This window comes from Alosa sapidissima, chromosome 7 (genome assembly GCF_018492685.1).
Source record: "Alosa sapidissima isolate fAloSap1 chromosome 7, fAloSap1.pri, whole genome shotgun sequence".
Classification (NCBI taxonomy): domain Eukaryota; kingdom Metazoa; phylum Chordata; class Actinopteri; order Clupeiformes; family Clupeidae; genus Alosa; species Alosa sapidissima.
In genome coordinates this window covers 19,574,954-19,600,039 of record NC_055963.1, presented here as the reverse complement: position 1 = coordinate 19,600,039, position 25,086 = coordinate 19,574,954, and the positions used below count along the sequence as shown (strand labels likewise).

The 25,086-nt window shown below is 42.0% G+C and overlaps 2 protein-coding genes across 4 annotated transcripts; both read right to left on the bottom strand.

Moving 5' to 3' along the window:
* Window positions 1-4,586: 4,586 nt before the first annotated feature.
* On the bottom strand, window positions 4,587-6,972 carry LOC121713480. Of its 3 annotated transcripts, none has more exons than XM_042098100.1 (2): window positions 5,658-6,972; window positions 4,587-5,487 (listed from the first exon to the last, which is right to left on the bottom strand). In XM_042098100.1, the coding sequence occupies exons 1-2, from the start codon at window positions 6,840-6,842 to the stop codon at window positions 5,482-5,484; spliced, it is 1,191 nt and encodes a 396-aa protein (XP_041954034.1). In that variant the 5' UTR covers window positions 6,843-6,972; the 3' UTR covers window positions 4,587-5,481. The 3 variants fall into 3 exon arrangements, with proteins under 3 accessions (XP_041954034.1, XP_041954033.1, XP_041954032.1); XM_042098099.1 differs by having other exon boundaries at window positions 4,587-5,433; XM_042098098.1 differs by having other exon boundaries at window positions 4,587-5,868; window positions 5,962-6,972.
* Window positions 6,973-15,668: 8,696 nt separating this feature from the next.
* tcea2 (transcription elongation factor A (SII), 2) lies at window positions 15,669-24,569 on the bottom strand. Its single transcript, XM_042098480.1, has 10 exons — window positions 23,958-24,569; window positions 22,856-22,918; window positions 22,656-22,761; window positions 22,225-22,321; window positions 21,463-21,635; window positions 21,255-21,311; window positions 20,349-20,503; window positions 18,472-18,618; window positions 17,865-17,936; window positions 15,669-16,389 (listed from the first exon to the last, which is right to left on the bottom strand). The coding sequence occupies exons 1-10, from the start codon at window positions 24,024-24,026 to the stop codon at window positions 16,381-16,383; spliced, it is 948 nt and encodes a 315-aa protein (XP_041954414.1). The 5' UTR covers window positions 24,027-24,569; the 3' UTR covers window positions 15,669-16,380.
* Window positions 24,570-25,086: the final 517 nt, after the last annotated feature.

Below are 25,086 nucleotides of genomic sequence, written 5' to 3'. Positions count from 1 at the left end.
CAGCACGTGTGCACTGCTTTCAGAAGCTCAACCCAATGATCAGTTCGCAGTATTCTCCCACACCCTGACCATTTCCACACCACAGTGGCAACTCTAAATGCCACAAAAAATGAATGGATTCCTTCCTTCGGGGCTTGGGTAGGAGTTCTTCCTTCTGCCTCGGAACGGCAAGAAACCTCAAGAACTGCGAGTTCAGTTTGGAATGTCGTTATATATATTTTTTTTACTCGCGTAATCCTGCTGGGTCCGGACTCGTCGCGCTGGGATTTGAGATTCTGTGGAAAGGTAATTACAGGGGCTTGTGACAGTTGAGGGCACATTACCGTCTGGAGAATATCCAGGCCTTGTCAACACCTGGGCTTTGTTCTCCCCACAAAGAGTCGTTGTTGAGTCAGGATTATTCAAATCGACCTGCCCATGGAAGAGTGATAGACGCTTTGAGAGGGTAATTTTTCATTCCATAAAATCTGATCACGTGACAGTATACAAGATAGCTGTCTTTAATGTTAAGAATAACAGAAGTGAGTTTAATCTTGTTGGGCTGTAAATAGTCTCTACGCCATACTTTATTTTGACATAAGTTTGTTTTCCTCAGGAAAAGTTTGAAAGCCTATCTACATTTCCTATCTTTAACCAACAAAACACAACTTTTGTTTCTGTAATTGGCTAAATTGAATTGAACATGTTTGCCGGAACTATGAGGCACTGCTAAATTGTGCCTTCCCTCTCTCATTAATTGAATTGGGTTTTCTTCTTCCTGTTATGCAATATAGAAGGAGAGCAGATAGCTAACAAACGTTCAGAAAAAGTCCTGTTGGCAAATTTGAGGAAAAGTCGTTAAAGGGGCTATTTCACACAATTTGAGGGTGCTGAATTCAAATATTTTGTTTACCAAGCTCAATTTTGAGTTTTAAGCTTGCTAATTAGCATAATTAGCATAATTCACATACTTTTTGGTTTTGCCGTCAGATATCATGGAATTGCAAAAAATATGGCATTAATATACTCTTTATGTATTAGATATGTTGTAGGACAGGACAGGAATTACCCCAATGACCCTCAAGTAGCAAGTGAAAATAAGCTAAAATTAAAATATAAATTGAAATAATAGATAAAAGTCAGTATGACGTTTAGAAACAAAATAGATTCCTTGATAATAAATTGATAGAATAGTACTGTAGGTGACTGCTCATTTTTCTGTAGAAAGTCCTTTGTCACTAACTATTATGAACAGTTGTCAATCTTTACAGAGGATTTACACTGTATTTTTTTTTTACTGTAAAGTCAACTGTGCTTGCCTAGTTAAAACATCTCACTGCAGAAAAAATGGAAGAATGTGCATGTTTGAGGAGTGCTGAAGAGTGCTATGGAGATTGCATTATTTGCAAAGAATTTAGACAAGATATCCTTTATAGTGCAACAAAAAGAAACATTCTCCAGTGCATCAATACTGCATATGATGCTGAAAGGAAAGTGGACCTAGGACAAATCCTCAGCTATGAACTGATTAATGTTCCTGTACTGTAGCTATTGCAGATAGTGATGGCTATTTGTGAAGTGGAAATAAGTCTATCCTCACAGGTGCTGTCTAGCAATGTGGAATGTCCAGTAGCGATCACTGCAAAAACTGCTCATTCAACACTGGTAATAGATGCTCAAGATCTAGTTACAGTATGTCTTTAGGACACCCATCTGACTACAGCACATTTAAGGGTATGCAGGAATGTTTGTGAGAAACTTTCGTATTGTTATTTGCAGTGTTCGAATTACCATAGGGCCCGGTAGTGCCCTGCACCCTTAGTTCTGGCCAGGGCACTACTAGTTCTGCTCGAAATCACTGTCAGAGGGGGCCCACTCATTCATTGTCAAGTTGCCAACCCGTAACTATGATAATCTACATTTTCCCCGTTGGTTGCAATGTGTATTTCCCCCCCAGCCTGCAGGGGCACTGCTCCGCATAATAGCCCCATGTCCTGTCCGATCTCACCCTCCTCTGAATCGAGTTGTTATTCATTTTGCTAGAGCAGAGGTGGGCAACTAAATTACTGGGGCAACTAATTTCCCCAAGGGGCCACATGACAAACTGGGACTGTTGAGGAGGGCCGGACCCAAAATACCGAACTCAAGTCTGAACTCAATTCTGTCCAATTCTATTCTGTTCTTGTATAACATTAAGTAAATCATATGGTTTTGTTTACTACTCGTAAGAACAGATGAAAATGTGAGGGAGACCAAGGAAAAACAGCAATAGGCTATTTAATCTATGTCCAGTATTTAATCCTCATTCTCGAAAATGATTTTTTGACATTGACATTTTTTTTTTTCAGTTTTCAAAGGCTGATATAAAAAAGTACTACAATATCTATATAATTAGGCTAGGCCATGAAAATGTGAAGGAGTCAGTACAACCATAGGCCTGTGCCACCATTTCATCAACACTCAGCAATATTTCATCATTAAAGGAGAATTCCGGTGTGATATTGACCTAAAGTGTATTGAAACATGATACCGAGTGTGAACGTATGTCTCATAGCCCATCTCGACTTGTCCCCTGCACTCCAAAATCTGGCGCTAGTTAGCCGATGCTACCAACAACTTTTTCAGTAGTGGTGCTTCGGCATCGGGCTAGCCATGCAAATAAATCACTGTTTTACACCCATTTACGAGGCTCAATGTATCTCCACACTTCATTGGTAGACTTCCTAGGGCCCTGACATTTAAAACGAGACATTGAGAACTTTGAAAAAGCACTGGTAGTTTACTTACAAGACGATTTATACAGACAGTATCTTCACGAAGTTTAACGTTTGCAGCCATCTTGAATTTAGTCACGATAAGTCGAGCAAAGAGTAAGAATAAACAGGTATGATAAGGGATCAGATTCCAAAAATAATTCAGTGGAAATGCATGGATTCCAGTTGCTGCTACTGGAAGAAACTGGAATCCATGCATTTCCACCGAATTATTTTTGGAATCTGATCCCTTATCATAGCTGTTCATTCTTACTCGTTGCTCGACTTATCATACGTTCACACTCGGTATCATGTTTCGATACACTTTAGGTCAATATCACACCGGAATTCTCCTTTAAGACCAACATACAAAAAAAAGGTGGACCTCCTAGGCCCTACGGTTCTCGAGATATTCACAGAAAACTGTCTCCGGCCACCTACAGGCCAGTTGGTGTATAGTAACATAAATTAATTTATTGTGTGGCCCCCCATTAACGGAATTCCACGAAACTTGGCGTGCATTCAGAGGGTGTCATAATGATCCTACACTTCCAATTTCGTGCAGTTTTCACTATATTAGGTCACAGATACCTGCGATTACAACACCTCATTTTTACTTTTTTGTGTTTAACTAGGTGGCGCTATACATGAAATGAGTGTTTATGGAATGGGTTGGCATGGCCCCTTGAGATCAACATACAAAAAAAAATGGTCCTCCTAAACCTTACGGTTCTCGAGATATTCACAGAAAACTGTGTCTGCCCTACCCTCCTTTCTATCCATATGGGGTTACATGCCCACCAAGTTTCGTCTACCCCGGTCTTTCAGTGTCCCAGGAATCCTTTGGACATGCGAAAAAGAAAAAAAAGAAAAATCTGACTAAACCTATATGACCGCTGCTTCGCTGCGCTGCAGTCATAATAAAAGCAACGATATTGATTTGCGTGCATTATCTCTATGCTAGGCTCTTGACTATTGTTCTTTCACGGACCTTACGCGGGCCGGTCAGGGAAAGCCCACGGGCCGTATGTTGCCCATGTATGTGCTAGAGTGTTGTTAGCGATTGAGCAATTAGCAGCAGTGGTCCTGACTGAAGAAACTCGTCATCGCAGGCAACACGTTTTACCTACTTCGGCAGAATGCGAGAGAGGATTCTCTGCGCTTAATGACATTGATGACAAAGCCAGAAATCGTTTAGGGGAGCGCAGCTTAAATGCGCTTCTTTTTCTGAGCATCAATGCGCCTCCCCTGGTCCAGTTCAACCCTAAGCCATTTGTGAAGTCATGGCTCAAGGCTGGGCATCGTCCATCAACTGCATGGAAAACGGGAAAAAATGCCCAGAAGGAGACCAATAGGCCACTTTGGGACTATCTCCAGTAGGCTTAGCCGAGATGTGAGAAAGACAGCTGTTTTGTGTTAACTTTCAGTTTTTTCAGTTGTGCACGTAAAATATTTCCCACTACAGATTCATTTTCAGATTCATTTTTGACAATAGCCTTTGTTATTAGGCTGAATTTCATAATGTCATAGATTTCATTTTAATAAACTGGCTACCCTGCTTATTAAAATCTATTGGATGTTGAATCCCCCCCCCCAAGGGCCCCCCCCGGAAACGACGGGGTAATTCGAACACTGGTTATTTGGTATTTGTTATGTGGTAGCAAATGATAGCAAAACAGATAATGGTGTATAGGCCTATCTGATTAAGACCTGAGTGGTTGAAACATACTTATTAAATTACACTGGGAGTAAAGAAGACTATTGTAGTAGCGTTTAAGTTTTTCCTATTTTGTCTACCACTTGTGGCTGAGTGGATCCTAGTCTTGACGCGTGTAAAATGATGAGGAGTAGTGGTTTTGTTCCAAGTCGGTCCCTTCTGACCATTTATTGTTGACAGTTGTGGTAAAGTAAAACAAGTAAACACTATAAGGCTTTCTATTAAGTCCAAGTCCAAAGTCAGCACAGCAGCACGGTCAAAAGACTGTATGCCCTTCTCAGCCACGCCCACAAGCTGCGGCCTACAGCTCTTAAGGTCATCCCCCTGGGGCTCCACCTTCAGCAACCTCCTCCAGGATCCTGTAGGTGGGACAGACAGACCTGTGCCCATACTCAATCCAATCAACCACTCTCACATACATACGCACACAGACATGCACACACACACTTACTCCGGTCAATAAACAAAGAAAATATAAGAATTACATGAAGTTCAATTTGGCTCCTACATACCGGCCCCTAATTGTATTTGTAGAGGCAAAGACAATTAATTCATTAAATTATAAAAGGAGCCATTTCTTTTTGCACCGGAATTATTTTAAATTATTTGCAAAAATATTAAAGGAAAGTGAATCAGTTCACTTATCTTTAATCCTTTTTCACTTGTTCTGAACCCATCACAGAAGTGTCATCACCCTCCAGCAGCAAGCAGACTTTAGATACTGGCCTCTCCAGCACATTGCTCTTCGTTTGCAGCTTCACAACTCTGACATGGCCTCTGGTGTCAGGTTTGGCCTCCAAAATTCTTCCAAGTAGCCATGAATTGCGAGGGGCTGAGTTGTCTGCGATTAGGACTATGTCTCCAGTGATGAAGTTTCTTTTGACTCTTGACCACTTTTGCCTTTCTTGAAGAAGAGGTAGGTATTCCAGCAGCCATCTCTTCCAGAAGAGCTCTGCTATATACTGGACCTGTCTCCAGCGTCTCCTGTGGTAAAGGTCAGACCTTGAAAACACTCCAGGGGGCAGAAGTGGGTTAGTCCTGAGCAACAAAATGTGATTAGGAGTCAGGGCTTCCAAATCGTGTGGGTCATCAGAAACTTTTGTAATAGGCCGGCTGTTAAGAATCGCCTCAACTTCACAGAAAACAGTGCTTAGGCCTTCATCATCTAGTGTTTGTTGTTTGCAGACTGAACATAAGATATGCCTTACCATTCTGATGAGGCGTTCCCAGAACCCACCATGGTGAGAAGCAGTGGGGGGGTTGAAGCTCCAGTGAACTCCCTCCTTCATCAGAGCTTGGTGGATCTTTCTTTGGTCTAATGTTCTGAGTGCTTCTCTTAGTTCCCTTTCTGCACCGACAAGGTTAGTGCCATGATCGGATCTTATGTGTTGTGCCTGGCCTCTTCGGCATAGAAACCTCCTGATGGCATTGATGCACGAGTGTGTATCTAAAGAGTAGGCAACCTCCAGATGTATTGCTCGACTTGTCATGCAGGTAAAGATGACACCATACCTTTTTACTGTGCTCCTTCCCCTTCTCACCTCTAAAGGGCCAAAATAGTCAAGACCAATGTTGGAGAATGGTGGTAAGTCCATGACTAGCCTTTCCCTTGGCAGATCAGCCATCTTTTGTTCACCAGGTTTTCCTCTGTTCTTTCTGCAAGTTACACAGTGAGAAATAATCTTTCTTGAAGCAGAATTAGCACTTGTAATCCAGTATGTTTTACGCACCTGGGATAACATGTGGTTCCTTCCTCCATGTCCAGTTTGAGCATGGACATGGCGTAAGATCAGAGTGGAGACGTGGTGGTTTTTGGCCAAAATGGCAGGATGTTTTCTTTCCTCAGGCATTGCCGTTCTTCTGAGGCGACCGCCCACTCTGAGGATTCCATTGTCCAGCACTGGATCCAATTTGTATATGCTACTGCTTTTTTTCACATTGGAAGCGCCCTCTTGCAGCATGTTGATTTCATCAGGGAAACTTTGTTTCTGTACATACGATAGAATAGCCTTTTCTGCCATTATCAGATCATTCACCGTTATTGCTTCTTTTATGTTGTCTTTGACATACCCTTTTGTCATTCTGGTTACCCTTAGAGTCTGCTTACAATCTTTCTTTGAGTCATTTCCTTTCTGCACGAGGTGTTTTAATGTTTCTTTCACTTTAAGGATCCATGCAACAGCTATTCTCAACTTCAGCCAATCTGAAAAGTGATTGATCAATTTGTCTGTGGGCCTTTCCTCACATGTCTGCATAATTGCATTCACTGTTGCAGATTTCCTCACCTCTGGATCATCTTCACAAAGTTCAACATTGTCCACAGATTCATTCGGCCAGTCCTCTTCTGATGACCAAAGGAACTCTGGTCCAGAGATCCACCTTGGGTTCCTCATGAACCTCTCTGCGCTCACACCTCTAGAGCAGTCGTCTGCGGGGTTTCTCTTTGTGTCAATATACCTCCACTGACTGACTTGTGTAGCCTCCCTAATCCTAGATGTCCTATTCGCCACATAGGTATGAAAACGAGTGGTCATTTGAGATATACTTTAAGACAGATGTGCTGTCAGACCAAAACACTGACCTATCTGTAGGTGGCGGCAATTCTTTTTTTAACATGTTATCCACTTTAACTGACAAAACTGCAGCTGCTAACTCCAACCTTGGGATGGTCTGTCGTTTTAATGGAGCTACTCTTGACTTGCCAATCAAGAATGATACATAGACTTTCCTTTCTCCATTTGTCATTCTGAGATAGCTGACTGTTCCATAGCCTAGCTCGCTGGCATCAGAGAAGTGGTGAATCTGGGTTTGCACTGACTCACCAAAATCATTTGACTTAAAGCAGCGTGAAACTTTAAAGTCTGTGAGTTGTGAGAGACTTCCGGTCCATTTGGTCCACTGGTCAGAAAGTGTGTTGGGAATGGTCATGTCCCATCCAAGGTCCTGTCGGCACAATTCCTGTAACAACAGTTTGGCTGGCAAGGTAAGTGGAGACAGAAAGCCTAATGGATCATATATAGAGCTTACCATTGAAAGGATGCCCCTTCTGGTAAGTGCACGTTCACTGATGGTGATGTTGAACTTGAAGGAGTCACTTTGGACACACCATTGAAGTCCTAAGGCTCGTTCCATGGGCAATGGATCTTTGCTCAAGTCCAAGTCTTTTATCTCTTTAATTCTGTCTTCTTGTGGAACAGCACCAAGGACAGCTCTGCTGTTGCTTATCCATTTTGACAAATGGAAGCCTCCTCTATGACAGACTTCAGTGAGGTCTGAGATGAGTTCCATTGCTTTTAGTTCTGTGGGCATAGATTTTAAACAATCATCTACATAAAAGTGTTCCATGATTGTGTTTGTTACCTCAGGAGGGAAGTTGTTTGCATTGTCCTGTGCAGTCTTTCTGAGAGCAAAGTTGGCTATGCTTGGTGAAGAGACTGCACCAAACAAATGAACAGTCATGCGATATTCCACTGGAGCATCATCCACATTCCCTTGTGGCCACCATAAGAAGCGCAGGAAGTCCGTGTCACTTTCAGTCACCTGGACTTGGTGGAACATGGCCTGTATGTCCGCCATCAGCGCTATTGGTTCTTCTCGGAAACGTGTCAGCACTCCAATCAGCGTGTTCGTCAAATTTGGGCCTTGGAGTAGTTCAGAGTTAAGGGATGTCCCCTGAAAGGTTGCACCACAATCAAAGACTACTCTAATGGTCTTCTTTTTTGGGTGATATACCCCATGATGAGGGATATACCAAACACTTCCATCTGTCCTATACAGTTGTGCAAAGGGAACCATTTCAGCGTAGCCTTTGTGAATGACATCACTGAGGAACTCTGTATACTCCCTTTGATAGTACGGATCTCTTTTGAACTTCCTTTTCAGATTCAACAGGCGCTGTTCTGCAACAACGCGGTTGTTGGGCATTGTGATGTTATCTGTTTTGAAAGGTAAGTTAATGCAGTAGTGACCCTCTTTCACTTTCACAGATTCATTGACAATGTTCAGGAATTTCTTGTCATTCACTGACATTTCAGTTTTTTCTTCATAGGCCTTCTCGTTGAAATCTGTGTTGTATTGACTCACCAGAAGTTCTTGCAGGTCGACCAAGGAGATCCTATTGGCAGTCTCTGTGGCAATTTCCACACCTTTGCTGCATCCTCCCAATGGACCATTTATCACCCAGCCTAACAGGGTTTTAACGGCATAAGGCCCATGTTTTTGTGAATTGATCACTTGCCAGGGTTCCATCACATTTGCTGCGTTCATTCCAATGAGCAAGTCAACATCAGAGTCTATCTGGGGTAAGTGGATTTCACTGAGGTAAGGCCATTCCTTTAAGTCCTCATGTGTTGGGATGTTGTCTTTTGTCACTGGCATGGACTTTTGAGTGTAAACTTCAGTTATAGGCATGAATTTGCTACTTTTCAGCTCACTCACTTCCAGTCCTGACAGCAACACACTCTTGACAGGTCTTTCATATGACAATGTTCTCAATAACACAGTGGTTTGTTTTCCTTCCAGGCTTAACTTCTGCGCCAGCCTTTCCGTGCAGAATGTTGTTGAACTTCCCGGATCGAGAAAAGCATAAGTTTGAATGATCCTGTTTCCTTTAACAGATTTCACTTGAACAGGTAAAATTGAAAGTGCACATTTAGAGTTCCCGGCCCCATTATGCCTACAGATGTTTGATGACACAGTTGGGATGGGCTGTGGTGGTTCCACTGACCTGGAAGTCTCACCTTTGACCTGAAAGTTGATGTGAAGCACACTGGGATGGTTTCGGTTGCACATGTTGCATGACAGACGGTCCTTGCAGTCTTTGCTTAAGTGCCCTTTGCACAAACAACCAAAACAGAGTCCCTTTTCTTTTAAAAGGTTTAACTTTTCCCTGTGGGTTTTCTTCCTGAGGTCAGAGCAATGCTCTACTTTGTGGGCACCTTCACAGCAGAGGCATTTGGGATCATTGCTGTTCAAGCTTTGAGCCACTGGAGTGCTCAGTGTTGCCACGTTAGCTGCATAAGAAGACTTGGGCCTAGAGATGGACTTACTGATATTGAGACTTCTCCTGCCCGCAACCTTGTCTTGTATGTCTCCAAATATTGGGTTGGAACATATCTTTGTTTGTTTCTCAATGAACTGAACAAGATCTGCAAATGTGATAGCGCTGTTGTTCTCCAACCTTTTTATTTTATCCAACCGCCATTTATCCCGCAACTTATAGGGCAATTTCATGACAATGGCTTTCAAGGTGGAAGCTACATTCAGTTCTTTCATGTAATCCAGCCTTTCCATGGTATTACAGCATCCTTTGAGATACAAGGCATAGTCGTTCAAGGCCTTTGGGTCTTCAGGCTTTATGGTAGGCCAATTAAGTACTTTCTCAATGTAAGCTGTAGAAATTGTATACTCATTGCCAAAATGTTCGTGCAACAGGCGTTTGGCTCTGAGATAGCCTTGGTTTCTATCCATGTGCTGGCAACTTTTTACTAACTCTCTAGCTTGACCCTTTGTGTACTGCTCAAGGTAAAACAATCTGTCTTGTGCATCTTCAGTTTTCATCTCAATGTTGTGCTCAAAAGATGACATAAATGACCTGAACTGCAAGATGTCCCCTTCAAAGATGATAACACTTTTGGGTGGCAATAAAGACAATTGCTGTTGCTTGAGTAGCATAGATGTGATTTCATTTTGTCTCTTCAGAATATTTATCAGATTACCAGAGGTTGCACTGTCTTGTACTGGCCTGCGCTGTTCTTGTCCTTGATGTGTTTTCACAGGACCTTCTGTGTCTGCATGTGATTTTACAATAACATCATCAGCCAGCTGTTTATATTCTGTACTAAGCTCAATTCTTTCTGAGAGATCATGAGATTTCTCAACAATAGTTTGCCGAAGAACATTACCTCTTTGCACTGACTGTGGCCTTTGAGCTGCGCCTATAGCCTCTTGGGTGTCCTGGAGTAGCCAGTGTTCTTTGTCGTCCTCATCCGAACCCGCTTGTCTGCTGCGCGGTTGGAACAAGGGTATATGCTGCACACCATGCCTGGGTCGAACAGTCCTTCCACCGAGCATGTTAGTGGTTTGAGGTCCTGCACGCAAGGTTTCCATTTCCTGTAGGTACTCGTTCATTCCATCCACTGGAGTGGAAGTCACTTGCTCTTCAGCACCAGCCAACACTGCAAGCTTGGCATTTACAGCAGAGAGCTCAGCTTCAAAGTCCAGAGTCTCCTTTTGCCTCCTTAACTCCTCTTTCTTTTCTTAGACGTTCTTCCTTTTCTTCTAAAGCATGTCTTTCTTTCAGAGCGGCAGTCTTGACTACAAGAACGGCCTTCTCAGCCTCTGCTACCAGTCTGGCTGATGCTGTACTAACATTTGTCCCTTTGCTCGATGCCCGAGTTACCACAGAGATGCTGTCCTGAGGACCAACTTCCTCCTCTTTCTCAGGTGGTGGTAAAACTGGTGGTAAAATTGGACAAGATTGAATCCACTCTTCTGCCTTGGCCTTAAACATTTCAATGGTCCTCATTTTTGGTTCATACCACTGCTTTGTGTCTTTAACATGCTCATCCTTTGACAGGAAAGTTTGATAATGCTTGTGAACTTCATTAAAACTCTCCAGCATTTCTATGTATTTCTGTAAATCCTTTTTAACTTCCTCCACATTTGCTTGATCAGACATAAGTTTATTTATCTTATTCATTTTGCGAGTCATTGCAGCACTTCTATTCTTTCTAGCATTTTTTGCATCTTCACATGTCAAAGCCTTTCTTAACTCAATTTCTTCCAGCTCTCCTAGAGGTGAAGAAGCCGTGGCCGTGGCATTGGCATCCATCTTGATAACTAACCAAAGTTCTTTGTTCAACTTGACAAACTTAAAAGTTATTTTTCTTTCAAACTATAACTCAATATTCCTCAAAACTGATTCTTCTTAAGATACTAAACAAGATTCCTTTCAAAGTTTCTTCATTAACATACCGATTGATCCAGATTCCCTTGGATTAACTTTGGGCCTTCAAACAATCCAGAGTGACACTCACTTCCTTTGTTCCAGTTTCCAGTTGCATGCATAGAAATCCATTCATCCAATGTCATCCAATGTTCTAAGAATCCATCCAGGGAGTCTTTTGACTAAATTGTAGTAGCGTTTAAGTTTTTCCTATTTTGTCTACCACTTGTGGCTGAGTGGATCCTAGTCTTGACGCGTGTAAAATGATGAGGAGTAGTGGTTTTGTTCCAAGTCGGTCCCTTCTGACCATTTATTGTTGACAGTTGTGGTAAAGTAAAACAAGTAAACACTATAAGGCTTTCTATTAAGTCCAAGTCCAAAGTCAGCACAGCAGCACGGTCAAAAGACTGTATGCCCTTCTCAGCCACGCCCACAAGCTGCGGCCTACAGCTCTTAAGGTCATCCCCCTGGGGCTCCACCTTCAGCAACCTCCTCCAGGATCCTGTAGGTGGGACAGACAGACCTGTGCCCATACTCAATCCAATCAACCACTCTCACATACATACGCACACAGACATGCACACACACACTTACTCCGGTCAATAAACAAAGAAAATATAAGAATTACATGAAGTTCAATTTGGCTCCTACAACTATGTTCACTTTTTTCCCCTTTGCAACTGTCAAAGAAATCCCATAAACACGGGAAGGCCTAGGGTAGCCTACATCAGATGGCCTAAAGATTAGCAACATTAAGTGATTTGCATGCAGTAATTTGAACACTGACCTTGATCTAGCCTACTTTGGCTATTTAAAGGTAATTTATTGCCAAAACACCACACAATATAAATGAGCTATAACAAACAATAAAGGACTTAATCACATACAAACTACTATTTTGCTGACTACAAAAATAATAATTATGTAGAAAGTTTAGAAGTTTAAAACCCAGAATTGACTGAACACGAGAAAGGCAGTGGGGCCTGACAGACTGTGTCCAAGGCTACTCAAGGCCTGTGCTGCTGAGCTGGGGGAGCCACTGAAGCACATCTTCAATCTAAGTCTACGCCTTGGACAAGTTCCCACACTGTGGAAGACATCATGTCTCACCCCTGTCCCTAAAAAGCCACATCCTAGTGAGCTTAATGACTACAGACCTGTCGCTCTAACATCACATGTGATGAAGACAATGGAGCGACTCGTCTTAGGTATGCTCAGACCTCAGGTACGCCATGCACTAGACCAGTTACAGTTTGCATACCAGGAGAAAGTGGGCGTGGACAATGCCATCACTTATCTTCTACACAGGACACATTCTCACCTGGACAAGGGGAAAAGTGCTGTGAGAATCATGTTCTTTGATTTCTCAAGTGCTTTTAACACCATCCAACCCCTCAGACTGGGAGACAAGCTCTTGCAGATGGGTGTGGACGCTCACCTGGTAACCTGGATCACAGATTACCTGACGGAGCGACCACAGTTCGTCAGACTGAAGAACTGTCTCTCTGACACTGTGATCAGCAGCACCGGAGCGCCACAGGGAACTGTGCTCTCTCCAGTCCTGTTCACCTTGTACACATCTGACTTCTGCTACAACACTGAGTCATGCCACATGCAGAAGTTTTCTGATGATACTGCAATTGTGGGGTGTATCAGGAATGGGCAGGAGGAGGAGTATAGGAGCCTGGTGGAGGACTTGTGCAATGTTGCAAACTCAATCATCTCCAACTCAGTACTTCAAAGACCAAGGAGATGATGGTGGATTTCCGCAGGTATAAGCCCACTCTGCTACCAGTCTCCATTGATGGGGTCAATGTTGAGGTGGTAAGCACCTACAAGTACCTGGGTCTCCACTTGGACAATAAACTGGACTGGTCAGCCAACACTGACGCACTCTACAAGAAAGGGCAGAGCAGGCTGTACTTCCTGAGGAGGCTGCACTCCTTCAATGTGTACAGCAAGCTCCTCAGGATGTTCTACCAGTCTGTTGTTGCCAGCGTCCTCTTCTATGCAGTGGTATGTTGGGGAGGAAGCACAAAGAAGAAGGATGTGGGGCGACTTGACAGGCTGGTAAGGAAAGCTGGCTCTGTAGTGGGAGCTGAACTGGAGTGCATCACTTCAATATCTGACAAAAGGACCCTGAACAAACTGATCAACATCTTGGACAATGAGTATCATCCACTCCACAGCACTATTGTTAAGCAGAAGAGCCTGATCAGCTGGAGACTTCGCTCACTGCCTTGCACAACAGACAGACTGAGGAAGTCATTTATCCCCAGGGCCATTGAACTGTTCAATGCATCACTTAAGGGAAGAGGAGAAATAGACTTCTCCGCAGTCAGTCTGCCTCTTCACCACCTCCATGTCTTGAACTGTCTGTCCACTAGCCACTTTACCATTGTCTTCTGCCTCACTGTTTGCATGCTTTATTAGCACATATGCACAACCCCTCCCTCCATGCCACAGCCGAACTGTGACCACACTTATACCTTTCTTAATATAGTTATTTATACATAGATATACACTTTATTCTTGCACTGTTTGACTTACTCATTTGCACCATCACCATGACACTCATTCACAAAGAGCACCTTACCTTACCTTATGCACAGAGGACCACAGGCTCAGTCTTTGCTTCAGTTATTGCAAGCGCACCTGATTGATTAATCACCCACTATGTGGATACTGTTTTTAGAAATGATTTAGATTAAGTTTTATTTAGTATAATTTGTATTTTAGTATATTTAGTATATTCTTTATCTTCTACAGTCCTTATTGCTTAGTTTTTTTTATATTATATACTTTTAATTACTTTTTCTGCTGTTAGTGAATGTGTGTATGTATGTCTGTATGCTACTGTGACCTTGAATTTCCCCTAGGGATCAATAAAGTATCTATCTATCTATCCAAATTCAACACAAATGACTCAATACACTTGGAGGAGGCCTGCGTCCTTTCTTTTCCAGATATTTTAGGATTTGGATATCGTTTCAGTATCGAGTATGAAGATATTTATGGCAGGCATTGTATCGAAGTCATACTTTTTGGTATCGTGACAACACTATGCCAGAGCCACTCTGTTTTCTAGATGTCGAGGATCGGAGGCTCTACCACCAACAAGTGATGCTGCTCAATGGCATATTAGAAGAGCACATTATCAAGCTCTAGTATGGAGGCAAGCACACATGGGGGCAGCCGTGGCCTACTGGTTAGCGCTTCGGACTTGTAAACGGAGGGTTGCCGGTTCGAACCCCGACCAGTAGGCACGACTGAAGTGCCCTTGAGCAAGACACCTAACCCCTCACTGCTCCCCGAGTGCTGCTGTTGTTGCAGGCAGCTCACTGCGCCGGGATTAGTGTGTGCTTCACCTCACTGTGTGCTGAGTGTGTTTCACTAATTCACAGATTGGGATAAATGCAGAGACCAAATTTCCCTCACGGGATCAAAAGAGTATATATATACTTATACTTATATACCAAATCCAGTGTTACTGAAAGTAAAATGTTTTTTACTTGTCGGTTGTTGCTGACGGTAGATGCAGTTCTGCATTAGGCTTATTCCCGCTATTTAAGTTCATATGTACTGTAGGCTATATTCTGAGTTGAAGGTTATCTGTGCAACTTGTTATTGAGATGAAATGCATTAAACGCCACATGAGTGACTCACTATGTTAGCAATACAAATTATGGTTGTGTTTTGATTAGAATTTTCGAGTTTATTACATGTTAACTGTAATCATGTTCACATTAAATATGTTAATAAACTATAGTATGGCTTCTTTAATGCTCAAACATGTATTTAGAGAACACTTTTATTTGGTTTTAATTATCACTTTTGAAATCAACCGATTTTGGGAAAAATAAGCAAAAAAAAAAACAAAACAAAAAATCGCTATTTTATGTTAAAATGCTGATTATGCAGCTTAGATCTCAGAATTGAGCTTGGTAAACAAAATATTCAGAATCAGCACCCTCAAATTAGGTAAGAAGGGTGGTTTACCAACTTTTCCTCAAATTTGCCGTCAGAAGTTCTCTTCTGTGAAGAATACTGAGTGATGACAGCAGGGAGCAGGATAAACTCCCTCCTGTGGTTGCATACTGGTATTACAGTCATAGACACTGCTGCCACCTACCGCTGTCTACTGTGAGGAACAAGACATTGGTTTGAGTTAAAGAAATCCCTATGGAAGTCTGTGTGTGTGTGTGTGTGTGTCTGTCTGCATGCGATGACAATCCAACATGAGCAGGATTGTTTACTTTTCCACACACACATACATATGAGGAAGCCGAAGTTAGACTCCATTTAATGCAAGCAATACAGGCGCCCAAGTGAAATCTATCGAACTCCACCAACCTACTCCACAAGGTTCACTAGGATATTGTTGCCATTACCTTCTCTCAAAGTATAAATGGAGGAATTCTCACTCTTCCTGACACACACACTGAAAATAACACACATTCTCTCTTGATATTTTTCATTTTTTACACTTCATTGTCAAAAAAAACACCTCATCCATACTAGGAGCAGGCAATCAAAAAAAAAAAAAAAAAAAAAGTATGGAGTATGCATAATCTACGTATGCAAGCTCTAAGAACACTTTCACACAACACCTCTAGAACCAGCAGAAAGTTGTGTAAAACTAGGAGCACCATGAATGAGGGAAGGGAGATAAGAGGCAAAAGAAAGGCACAAGCCATCATTATGGGCAAGAGCAAACAAAACACCTAAGGTTGGCAAAACCTGTCCACTGGTTAATACAAAAAATAACAAAAGTAATTAATTGTTACGGTAGAAATAGAAAAGAAATACACAAAATAATGTACATCTATTGTCTTTTAGGGAACAGCATCCATGTGAAATATATTACAGCGTTATGACAAAAAAAGCATGTATGTTTTCTTTTAAAAAAGGATTGTAACAAAATGATTTCTTCAAATGTGGTTCTCCATTTTTTCCTCGCAGAAGAATCCATATTGTCCATCCACTCAACAGAACTAGAGGGGAAAAGGGGAGAAAACCATTGCAGAAGATCAGATGGATAAGTGAAGCCGTTTTCCACACATCCATCTTCCATGCTAAAGTTTTTTCCCAGTGATCTCCACCTGTTTGAGATGCTAGAGATCCTTAATGTGATGAACGTGCCTTACAGTCAGTGTCACAGAGTTTCCAAAGTCGCTCCTTGATTTCAAACTTAGAGCCTTTTTAGTGTAATGCACTCACACAAATCAGTAACTAAATCTATGAGAGGAGACAACACATAATTAAGCAATAAGCCCCGAGAGGCCGTAGGTTACACTGATTCTGCAACAGCTAAGGGGCGTTAAACTCCCCTTAGCTGTTGTAGAATCAGTGTAACCTACGGACTCGAGTGTTTTATTGCTTTTCTAAAACTGTTACTATAAATACCTGGCAAAGTTTAATAAAGTAAAGGCACAGCAACTAGAAATGGAAACGATTTATTCACAAAGAAATAAATTTCCTCTCTGAATGGTTGCCAAGCAACATCGAGACGCAGCTACTTTAACTTTTGTATCAAGTTATGGTAGTGCAGTAATATAAAATGAAATGGTGTATGTTTATGCTGGATTTTACAACGGCATCGAACGCAATTCAGCCAATCACAATCAAGGACCGGAACTATCAGTTTTAGAAGCCTGTGTAAACTGCTGCCAGTAGTGCTTGTTAGCAAGTACCGCCATCTAGTGGTTACAGTATTCCATGCAGGGTTCCCACTCTAAGTCAGATATAAAATTCCATGACTTTTCTCTAACGAAAAACCTGAATTTCCATGACCTACTATAGAATGAATTGTACAATATACCGACCAAAGATTTCACAGAAGCCGTAGAGCATTCAAGAATCTTTTGACTTTTTATAGAGTGAGATGAATGGGCTTTGAATAAACAAAGTTGGACCACAACCACTCAAGCAAGCAGTAAAGCGAATTAATTACCAGATATACACCAACTCTGCATGAAAATATATTTGCATTAATGCATTTTGGCAAGTACATTTTAAAACTGCTACAACAAAATTCCCTGATATTTTAGAAATTCCATAACTCGTGGGAACCCTGTCGATGAGTACTAGAAGTCTTATTCCAATTCCATTTAAAAAATGTTAGACCAGGATAACTCAGAAACTCATATCTTTAAGCAGATTGAATATCCACTGACAATTATGTACTTTCAGAAATCACTCTCATATAATCACTGTCTGCTAACCAACTAGAGATCAACTCCAAGGGGCCACTAGAGCACCTGGTTTCTCTCAGCTACCCCTTTTATGTAAGCTACTGTTCATCAAACTAACTGACCTTAAAAAATGCCATAAAACTCACTGGATGCAGACAGTGTTGTTAATGTAAAAGGCTTAAGTGTTAGTGTGTAAATATGAATGATTACAGTGGAATAATCACTGGGGTTAACACAAAGAAGGTGGCGTAAGTAGCCAGACCGGTGAGACTCACCTTCCACCTGTTCCCACACTCGTTGCACAGCACGAACGTGGTCATAGGTTCATCTGCGCTGCGTGTCTGCACCTAAACACACACACACACACACACACTTGTGTGAACATGCTGGATTCATATTTGGAATATATATGAGAGGCTCAATAGCTTTTGCTAATTGATCTTCACACACCACAGCATTTCATGCATCAAGGCTCGCTCACTCACTCACTGCACGCACGTGCACACACACACACACACACACACACGCACAGACAGTCTCTCAGGATTTCTCAAATAATCCTGGTCATGGAGGCACACTTTAACTTGCCAAAGGCATGTCAGGGCAGCACCACCCCGTTCCCATAATGCACTGGGGATCTGTGTAGTCACTTAGTGAAGCTTACTCAAGTACCCCATCAACACAAGAGGCTCAATTTCACTTCTTCAGTTCACTGGACAGACTGCTCTACAGTTGAGTACGAGAGCCTTATTGAGAGCCAATACTGCCCATGTTTTGCTTGTTTGATTATAATGGAAGCCATGCGGGCCAGTGGTTCATGGCTGAGTGGCGGTGGTGGTGGCAAGGTGTGGTAAGAGAGAGGAGGTGTGAGCGGCCGCGTACCTGGGTGTAGGTGCAGTTCTTGCCCCTGCACTTGCCGCAGATGAACATGTCAGTCTCAGTGCCACCCACTTTGGAGAGCTGGTGCTCCCTGATGGACTCCTTGGTCATGGCCTTCCTGATCTCCTTCAGCTCTGCACTGGCCATCTCCTGCATGAAGATACAGAGTGGGTCAACGTTGACATGAACACAAGCACACACAAAAACTGCACATAATAAGAATGCTGTAGCACGCGACTAGTCTATACACTATATAGACCCTTTCAACAATAAAAACAGAAACAATGCTTGAACATTCTATTTGGTTCCCAATCTACAGTACTTCCTCTGCATTAAGATAACATATGGAATGTTAAAAAGGAAGTCTTGTGGGGCCAACTATGATGCTGATAATGGAACTCTCTTGAAAGGGTCCATAGTCTCCTAGTCGAGCCTAGTTGACATGAATAGGTAAAAAACTAGGGCTGGGACGGTAACCACATTACCGCAACACCGTGTTCACGTGACGCCTACTGCAGGTCTGAGCTCGTCACGGTCATCGCCGCAAAAAAAAAAGAAACATCCATCAAACATTGGCCTGCATATGTAGCCTGCGTGTGCACATAGTGTGTAATATCGTGATGTGTATTGTGAGGAACCATCTTATGACATGGTTGCAGGGTTTTCTAAACAAAACTTCAAAACTTATCATCAAAAGATGAAGACCTTTTGCGTGTGTGTTGGGAAGCGCAATGTTCCAACCGTGAGAGTAGGGGAGAACTGGCACAATTGTAACACTTTTCTATTCTCTCCGTTCAAACTCGATTTACACAATGACGTTAGACTTAAAAGCTGTGAAATTTTGCCAGAAAGGAGTCATACATGTTTACTCCATGAATGTTGAAACAGAATTTAAAAATATGTTCTAGTTTGTTATGAATTTAACTTAACAGCGACAAGCCATTAAAAAGTGAGGTAGCCTACTGTTGTAAGAGTAGCATAAGTGCCAAGAATGTAACAGTTCTGAAATCGTGATAGCCTGCTTCACCTGCATCCCAGCAACACTTACACTTATGCCTACTGCATTATAGTTCCCTGCCTGGTATCTGAAATCTACTGGATAGACTATCAACTCACGATTGTACTTTATATCCTTACAGTGGTGTGAGTGTTTTTCTTGTTCTGTATGTGTGTACCGGTATTAGGGGTGTCACAATATACCGGTTACGTGATAATTAAAACATGACCATATGAATATCGTGGAAATAATGGATTGTGATATTATATCGCATAGTCTTTACTTTCCAACAACAGCATTTTTAAATGAACAGTCGTGTTGGTGCTCTTTTTTCTCTCGTGTTTCCTCTCTCCTCCTCCCTTCTCCTTTCAAAGTCCCACACACAAACCTGACGTCATAGCAATGCCAAACTTTTGACTTTGCAACTGGTAAAGATGCCGGACATAATGGAGAATGCAGTGGATAGAAACATTATATGTTTTTGAAGAGAGAGACATTTTGGAATAAAATTAATATAGTTTCAGTGATTGCTTTCTTTTATAATGATTGCTATTGATAACACGATTTCCCTAATTTCCCCTCGGGATAAATTAGGCATCTATCCATTCATCTATCAAACTAACTAAAAAGCAAAATGAAAAATATATGTACAAAAAGTAATAAATAAAATGCAATTAAGCGGGTCCGTCAGACAGGTGCGACGGGAATGTTGGAAATTGAACGTTCTAAAGAATATCTGGGTTCACTGAATTCAACATGGAATTTTAGAACCTTACATTGATGCGGAACAGAATCTTCTGTTAGAAAGTTCAAAGCTCCCTGCTGAAGGGTTAAATACACGTAAAATAAACCCCCCAAATACATAATGGTAAACACAGCCCACCTCTGCGGTCATGGTGGCAATACGCTCGGGTGCGATGTTCCCACACAGAACGTTGCGTCGCAGATCAGGGTTTTTCTGGTCCCGGAGGTTAGAGATGCGGCTCCTAAGCCTGGTCTTGTACTTCATGTCCGTGGCCTTAAACTCCTGGTAGATAGGTGCCCCGACACACAGGTCAAGGGTTTAACAACAAGCCACACAATTTATATGCCCTGTGAACACATCCTTTTGTTTTTGCACTTTTAAGGCCAGTATGTCTCTGTTTAATTGCCTCACTAGTTACAGAAGACTGCATACTGCTTATTACAGTTTAAGAGAGAGGCACCAAATTACACCATTTTTAGCCGCTCTTTTCACTTAAAAAACACTAGCTCAGAACAGAAAACACTGATTTCAACACAAGGGTGTGGTGAGACACAGCTATGGTGGACAAAGGCTGTTGCATTAGGTCTATTTAAGGGATTCTCCAAATGACATTGTTTCCATCATTGGTATTTTGTTAAAATAAACCTTCCTTCAACTATTTTGGCTATTTCAGCATTTAAGGACATTCAGTTTAGTGTATCTGATAATGGTGCACTGCCCATGGTCATAAATGGTCTTTACAGTTCAATGCCCTCATATCCAGTTCTACTGATAGCTATATAGACCCCATCAACAGCATAAACAAACATGTGCGTGCCCAAGGAATTTCCGGTAGCAAACAACATTGAGCTAATATAATGGTAACATGGGGACAAACTTTAAAAAACATGTTTCAAAGTCAAAATTTTGTAGAGCATTAACCTAAAGCCCAAATAATTTTCAATTAAAAATATCTGCATTAGTTTTGGACGTTTAAACCAGAAATGCTCTATGATTGAAAGGGTCTATAAGATCCCCATTTGGACTTTAAGGACAAAAGGATATAGTCCTCAATCTGGGCCGCCAGATGATCGCAATCAGCTCCAATCGTTTTATGGTCATCTAAGAGAAGATTGAAGACAAGACGTACAAACAAAGTTAAACAGAGCCTGACAAATCATCTCACAATGCTCCAGAGCCCAAGCTAAGGTGGACAGGTCAGGCCTCGAAGCCGTGTCTGGGCTGCCCTTTCAGCCCTTGATCCCTCTCTTACCGCCAATTTGCAGCGCTGCCACCAAGAGTTCCCTGGATTTGGTGCGTACGCTGTCAGTGGTGACGGGGGCTGGGGGGAAAGACGTGAACTTTGGGGTGATGGGGGTGGTCGGGGTGGTTGGAGTGGTTGGGGTAGACGGGCTGGTGGGGGTCTTGGGCGGTTCAGACTTCTTGCTGCAGATCAGAGAGGAGTGAAGATATTTTCTTTTTCACCAAGTAAAATAGCCTACCTATTTTTTCTGTTGATGCTGATAAGAGTCCTAGAATGTTTTCTCTCTCTCTCACACACACAGTCTTTCGCTCTCTCCCTGTGTGTGATATGTAAATGAGCCGAGTAGGTGAATGTTTTCACAGTAGGTGGGATTACATGGGCACTTTTAATCTGATTAGAATCGGAATAATGACTCAATCAGAATAAAATGTTACATATAAACACCTTGATCAGGATAAAAACTGCCAATCAGATTAGAATTTGAATTGGAATGAAAGGGGTGGTGTGGTCAATCGGATTGCCTGCTGTAACTTCTCAAGCAAAAGCAAAGCAGCAATGGCTATTCCGATCAAAGATTCTAGAGTGCTTGTGAGCACCTGATCAGAATAGAACATAACCCTTGTGAACAGATGCACACATTTTTCATTTGGAAAAGTTTAATTGTTTTAATTGGAATGACAAAAAAACTGTCATGGCTAGTGCCTAGAAAAATTCACACCACCTTTTCTCTCTTTCTCTCTCTCTCTCTCTCACACACACACACACACACACCTGTCACTGGAGCTGGGGCTGTCCTTAGATGAACACTGAAGAGGCGAGGCACTTTTCTTCTTCTCCTCCACTGCTGCCACCTTTCCCTCAGCACCATCTGTGGATCGGCCGAACAGGACAACCATGAACGCTTATTCATCAACATTTGTCAAAACACAGGAAATTGCAGGTGACAAAGACAACAGATGAATGGGGGAAAAACAAGTTAAAAAACACATATCTCTGGAAAAAAACAACACAATTTATGAACCTAGTTTCACTTGAATAGTTGCTTTGCTGGTTTCATTTTTCATACTTTGTCAGGCCTGTTTCACTTTTGCTAAATTCAATCCATAGTAATAGGGAGTGTCAGCATGCAACCCAGATCCATCATGTGTTTTTGGCTTATCAGTTTACATTGTTTTCTGGTGAAGCATAGCTAAACTCCTTACCCAGAAGTTTCTTCCAAGCTTTGATGAGAGACTTGGCCAAAGTCTGCACCTCCTCATCAGAACTCTGCTTCCTCACAGCATTCACAGACATGCCGATCCTTGTGGACTAAATAACAGTGACAGTGTAAATAAGTCAATTGATCCATGGAGCCTTTGAAATTCTAAAGGCCTCAAACAAGAAATTCATCAGTCTCAGGTACCTGTAGCGTCTCCAGCGACATCTTTATATTCTTCAGCTCTCTAAGCAAATCTATAGCGCCATCCTGCAAAAGGAAGAAGGCGTATGTGAACATTACAATTGGTGAATTGCAAGCAAATCACCTGCCTGAATGTTCTGCACACAGAGTCATGTCTCTCTAAGATTATACCTCTAGTTCGTTGCAGTATTGTTTTGAATTGTTTGAGGTGTTATATTCAGCATGAATGTTTATTTTGTTTGTGTCGGAACAGCAGTGAAGAGAAATTTGGAGTACAACCAGCTGCCAACTCATCAGCTCCGGTGCACGCGACTCCACGCAAATGAACACATGAGCGGGACGACGAAGAGGTCCAAACACGAAACATGAATGGGGTGAATCAACAACAAAAACAAATGCAGCGTTTTGTTTGAAAAGCTGACCAATGCGCGCCTAGCGTCTGTTCGTAAGTTAGACTGGAGTTATGTTAGGCCCAGAGTGTGGAAAAACGCCTAGATAAACTTCAACATTAGCAACAAAATACGGTCAGTTTTACAAGAAATATTTCCCACATGTTCATTTCCACAAGCCTACTTTACTTGTATGTTCCGCCCGCACATCGTCATGTACAGCAATAGGTTGCAAATCGAAAGCGAACGTTACAACAGCAAAAACAAGCGCGAACTGAAACAAATTTTAACATTTTGTTGCTCATCCATGAAGTCTATTGACCTGCACCCGAGCCAAGCGTTCATGAAATATTCTGGCGTTTAAGGGGAAAAAAACACGGGATTGAATGCAGCGATGGCCGCTGGCGAATAGCAACAGTGTATCCTAGTTATCCAATGCTGGCGGCGTTACATTTCCACAAAATGGTAACATTACAGCCCACTTCTCTGAATTTGGCATGCTAGATGACTGGTTCCGTGAGGACACAACACACCAATTGACTGATAGGCTATAAGTAGCCTAAGCTAGGCTTGCATCAGTGATGGGCGATGCACTGATTTCGAGAAATTTCTCTCAAAACAAGTGTAGTGTAGTAGACTAAGCTTCAAAATAGTCCAGCCTACCTGTTTTCTGATGCAAAGGGCGTTCTACTCTGCACCCAGCGAGTCCCACTTACCGTGTTTTTCTTCTGCACCATTTTGTCCAGTTTCTTCGCAATGCGTTCGACCTCTTGATCCTTCACCATTTTGCACAGATTTGGTTGATTATGCCGAGCGTGTCGGTCATACCTTTACCACTGACAGAAAACACGACTTCTTCCTCCCTCCCTTGCTTGCTCTAGTACTCTAGTATCCTAATCGCGTGGAATTTTTGCTCCGTTTATCTGTCAAGGCTGGAAGAGCATGGGACTTGTAGTCCACAGACTAGCCTACAACCACCTAACCGCAAAGAATTCTAGGCGGAACTACAGAGACGGAAGCGGCAATCATTTCAGAGGTAATACATAAGTTAGAAAATTCCAGAATATAGGCTACCCGTCACTCTGTACAGTTGCTTTCGGACTGTATATCAACCCGGAACTGTAGTAGGCCTAGTCGGTGATTGCCAGACAAAAAAACGCAGTTTAAAGTAATAGGCCTGTCATAGCACTGCGCTGTAACCTACTTCATACTTCAATATTTTGGAATAGGCCTAGGCTACTCCGCTTCAGCCCTCTCTCTCTTTCCTTCTCACAAAAAAGAAAAGAAAACGCACAAATCCAAATGAAGCTTAAAACAAGCAGGTTGCTGTAACCTGGCAACCACAACAAAACACAAACTAGCCTACTTAATGTAATTAATACTGTTCTAGAATCTTTGATTATTATTATTATTTTACAGAAGAGGTTAATTTGATGTTCAATCTCTCTCTCTCTCTCTCTCTTTCTCTCTCTGCATTGTGCGTGTTTAAATTTGTATCCAATCTTGTAGACATGATGTTTCATTTTCCTCATAGGAGCATAGGCTACATATCCAATGCCATTTCTGTAGTCAGCTTCGACAAAAATAGCCTAAATATAGCCTACATTTTCATATCACATATGCACATCTGAAAACATGTCTTTAAATATCCATTAAAATGCATATTTTAATAGTCAATGTTAGATTGAGCTACAATGGAAAAACTGTTATAACTTGTGAGAGTGTTCTTTATCATATGAACATAAAGGGCAGATTTTTCGGATTTCAACCGTGCAACATCCTTCTGAGCACTGAAAGATTAAATTATTGATTGTTATTGTTTCTCTACAACATGAATACGTACAC

What these genes read in the sequence shown, in the direction of transcription:
- LOC121713480 (XM_042098098.1), bottom strand. Translation starts at nt 6,842, where the DNA reads ATGAGGAACCCAAGGTGGATCTCTGGACCAGAGTTCCTTTGGTCATCA. An exon ending in GGAAGGAGCACAGTAAAAAG is followed by an intron (nt 5,869 to 5,961) that starts GTATGGTGTCAT and finishes CAATGCCATCAG; the next exon opens with GAGGTTTCTATGCCGAAGAG.
- tcea2 (XM_042098480.1), bottom strand. Translation starts at nt 24,026, where the DNA reads ATGGTGAAGGATCAAGAGGTCGAACGCATTGCGAAGAAACTGGACAAA. An exon ending in TGGTGCAGAAGAAAAACACG is followed by an intron (nt 22,919 to 23,957) that starts GTAAGTGGGACT and finishes TTCCTTTTGCAG; the next exon opens with GATGGCGCTATAGATTTGCT. An exon ending in GGCAGCGCTGCAAATTGGCG is followed by an intron (nt 21,312 to 21,462) that starts GTAAGAGAGGGA and finishes ATCTTCTCTTAG; the next exon opens with ATGACCATAAAACGATTGGA.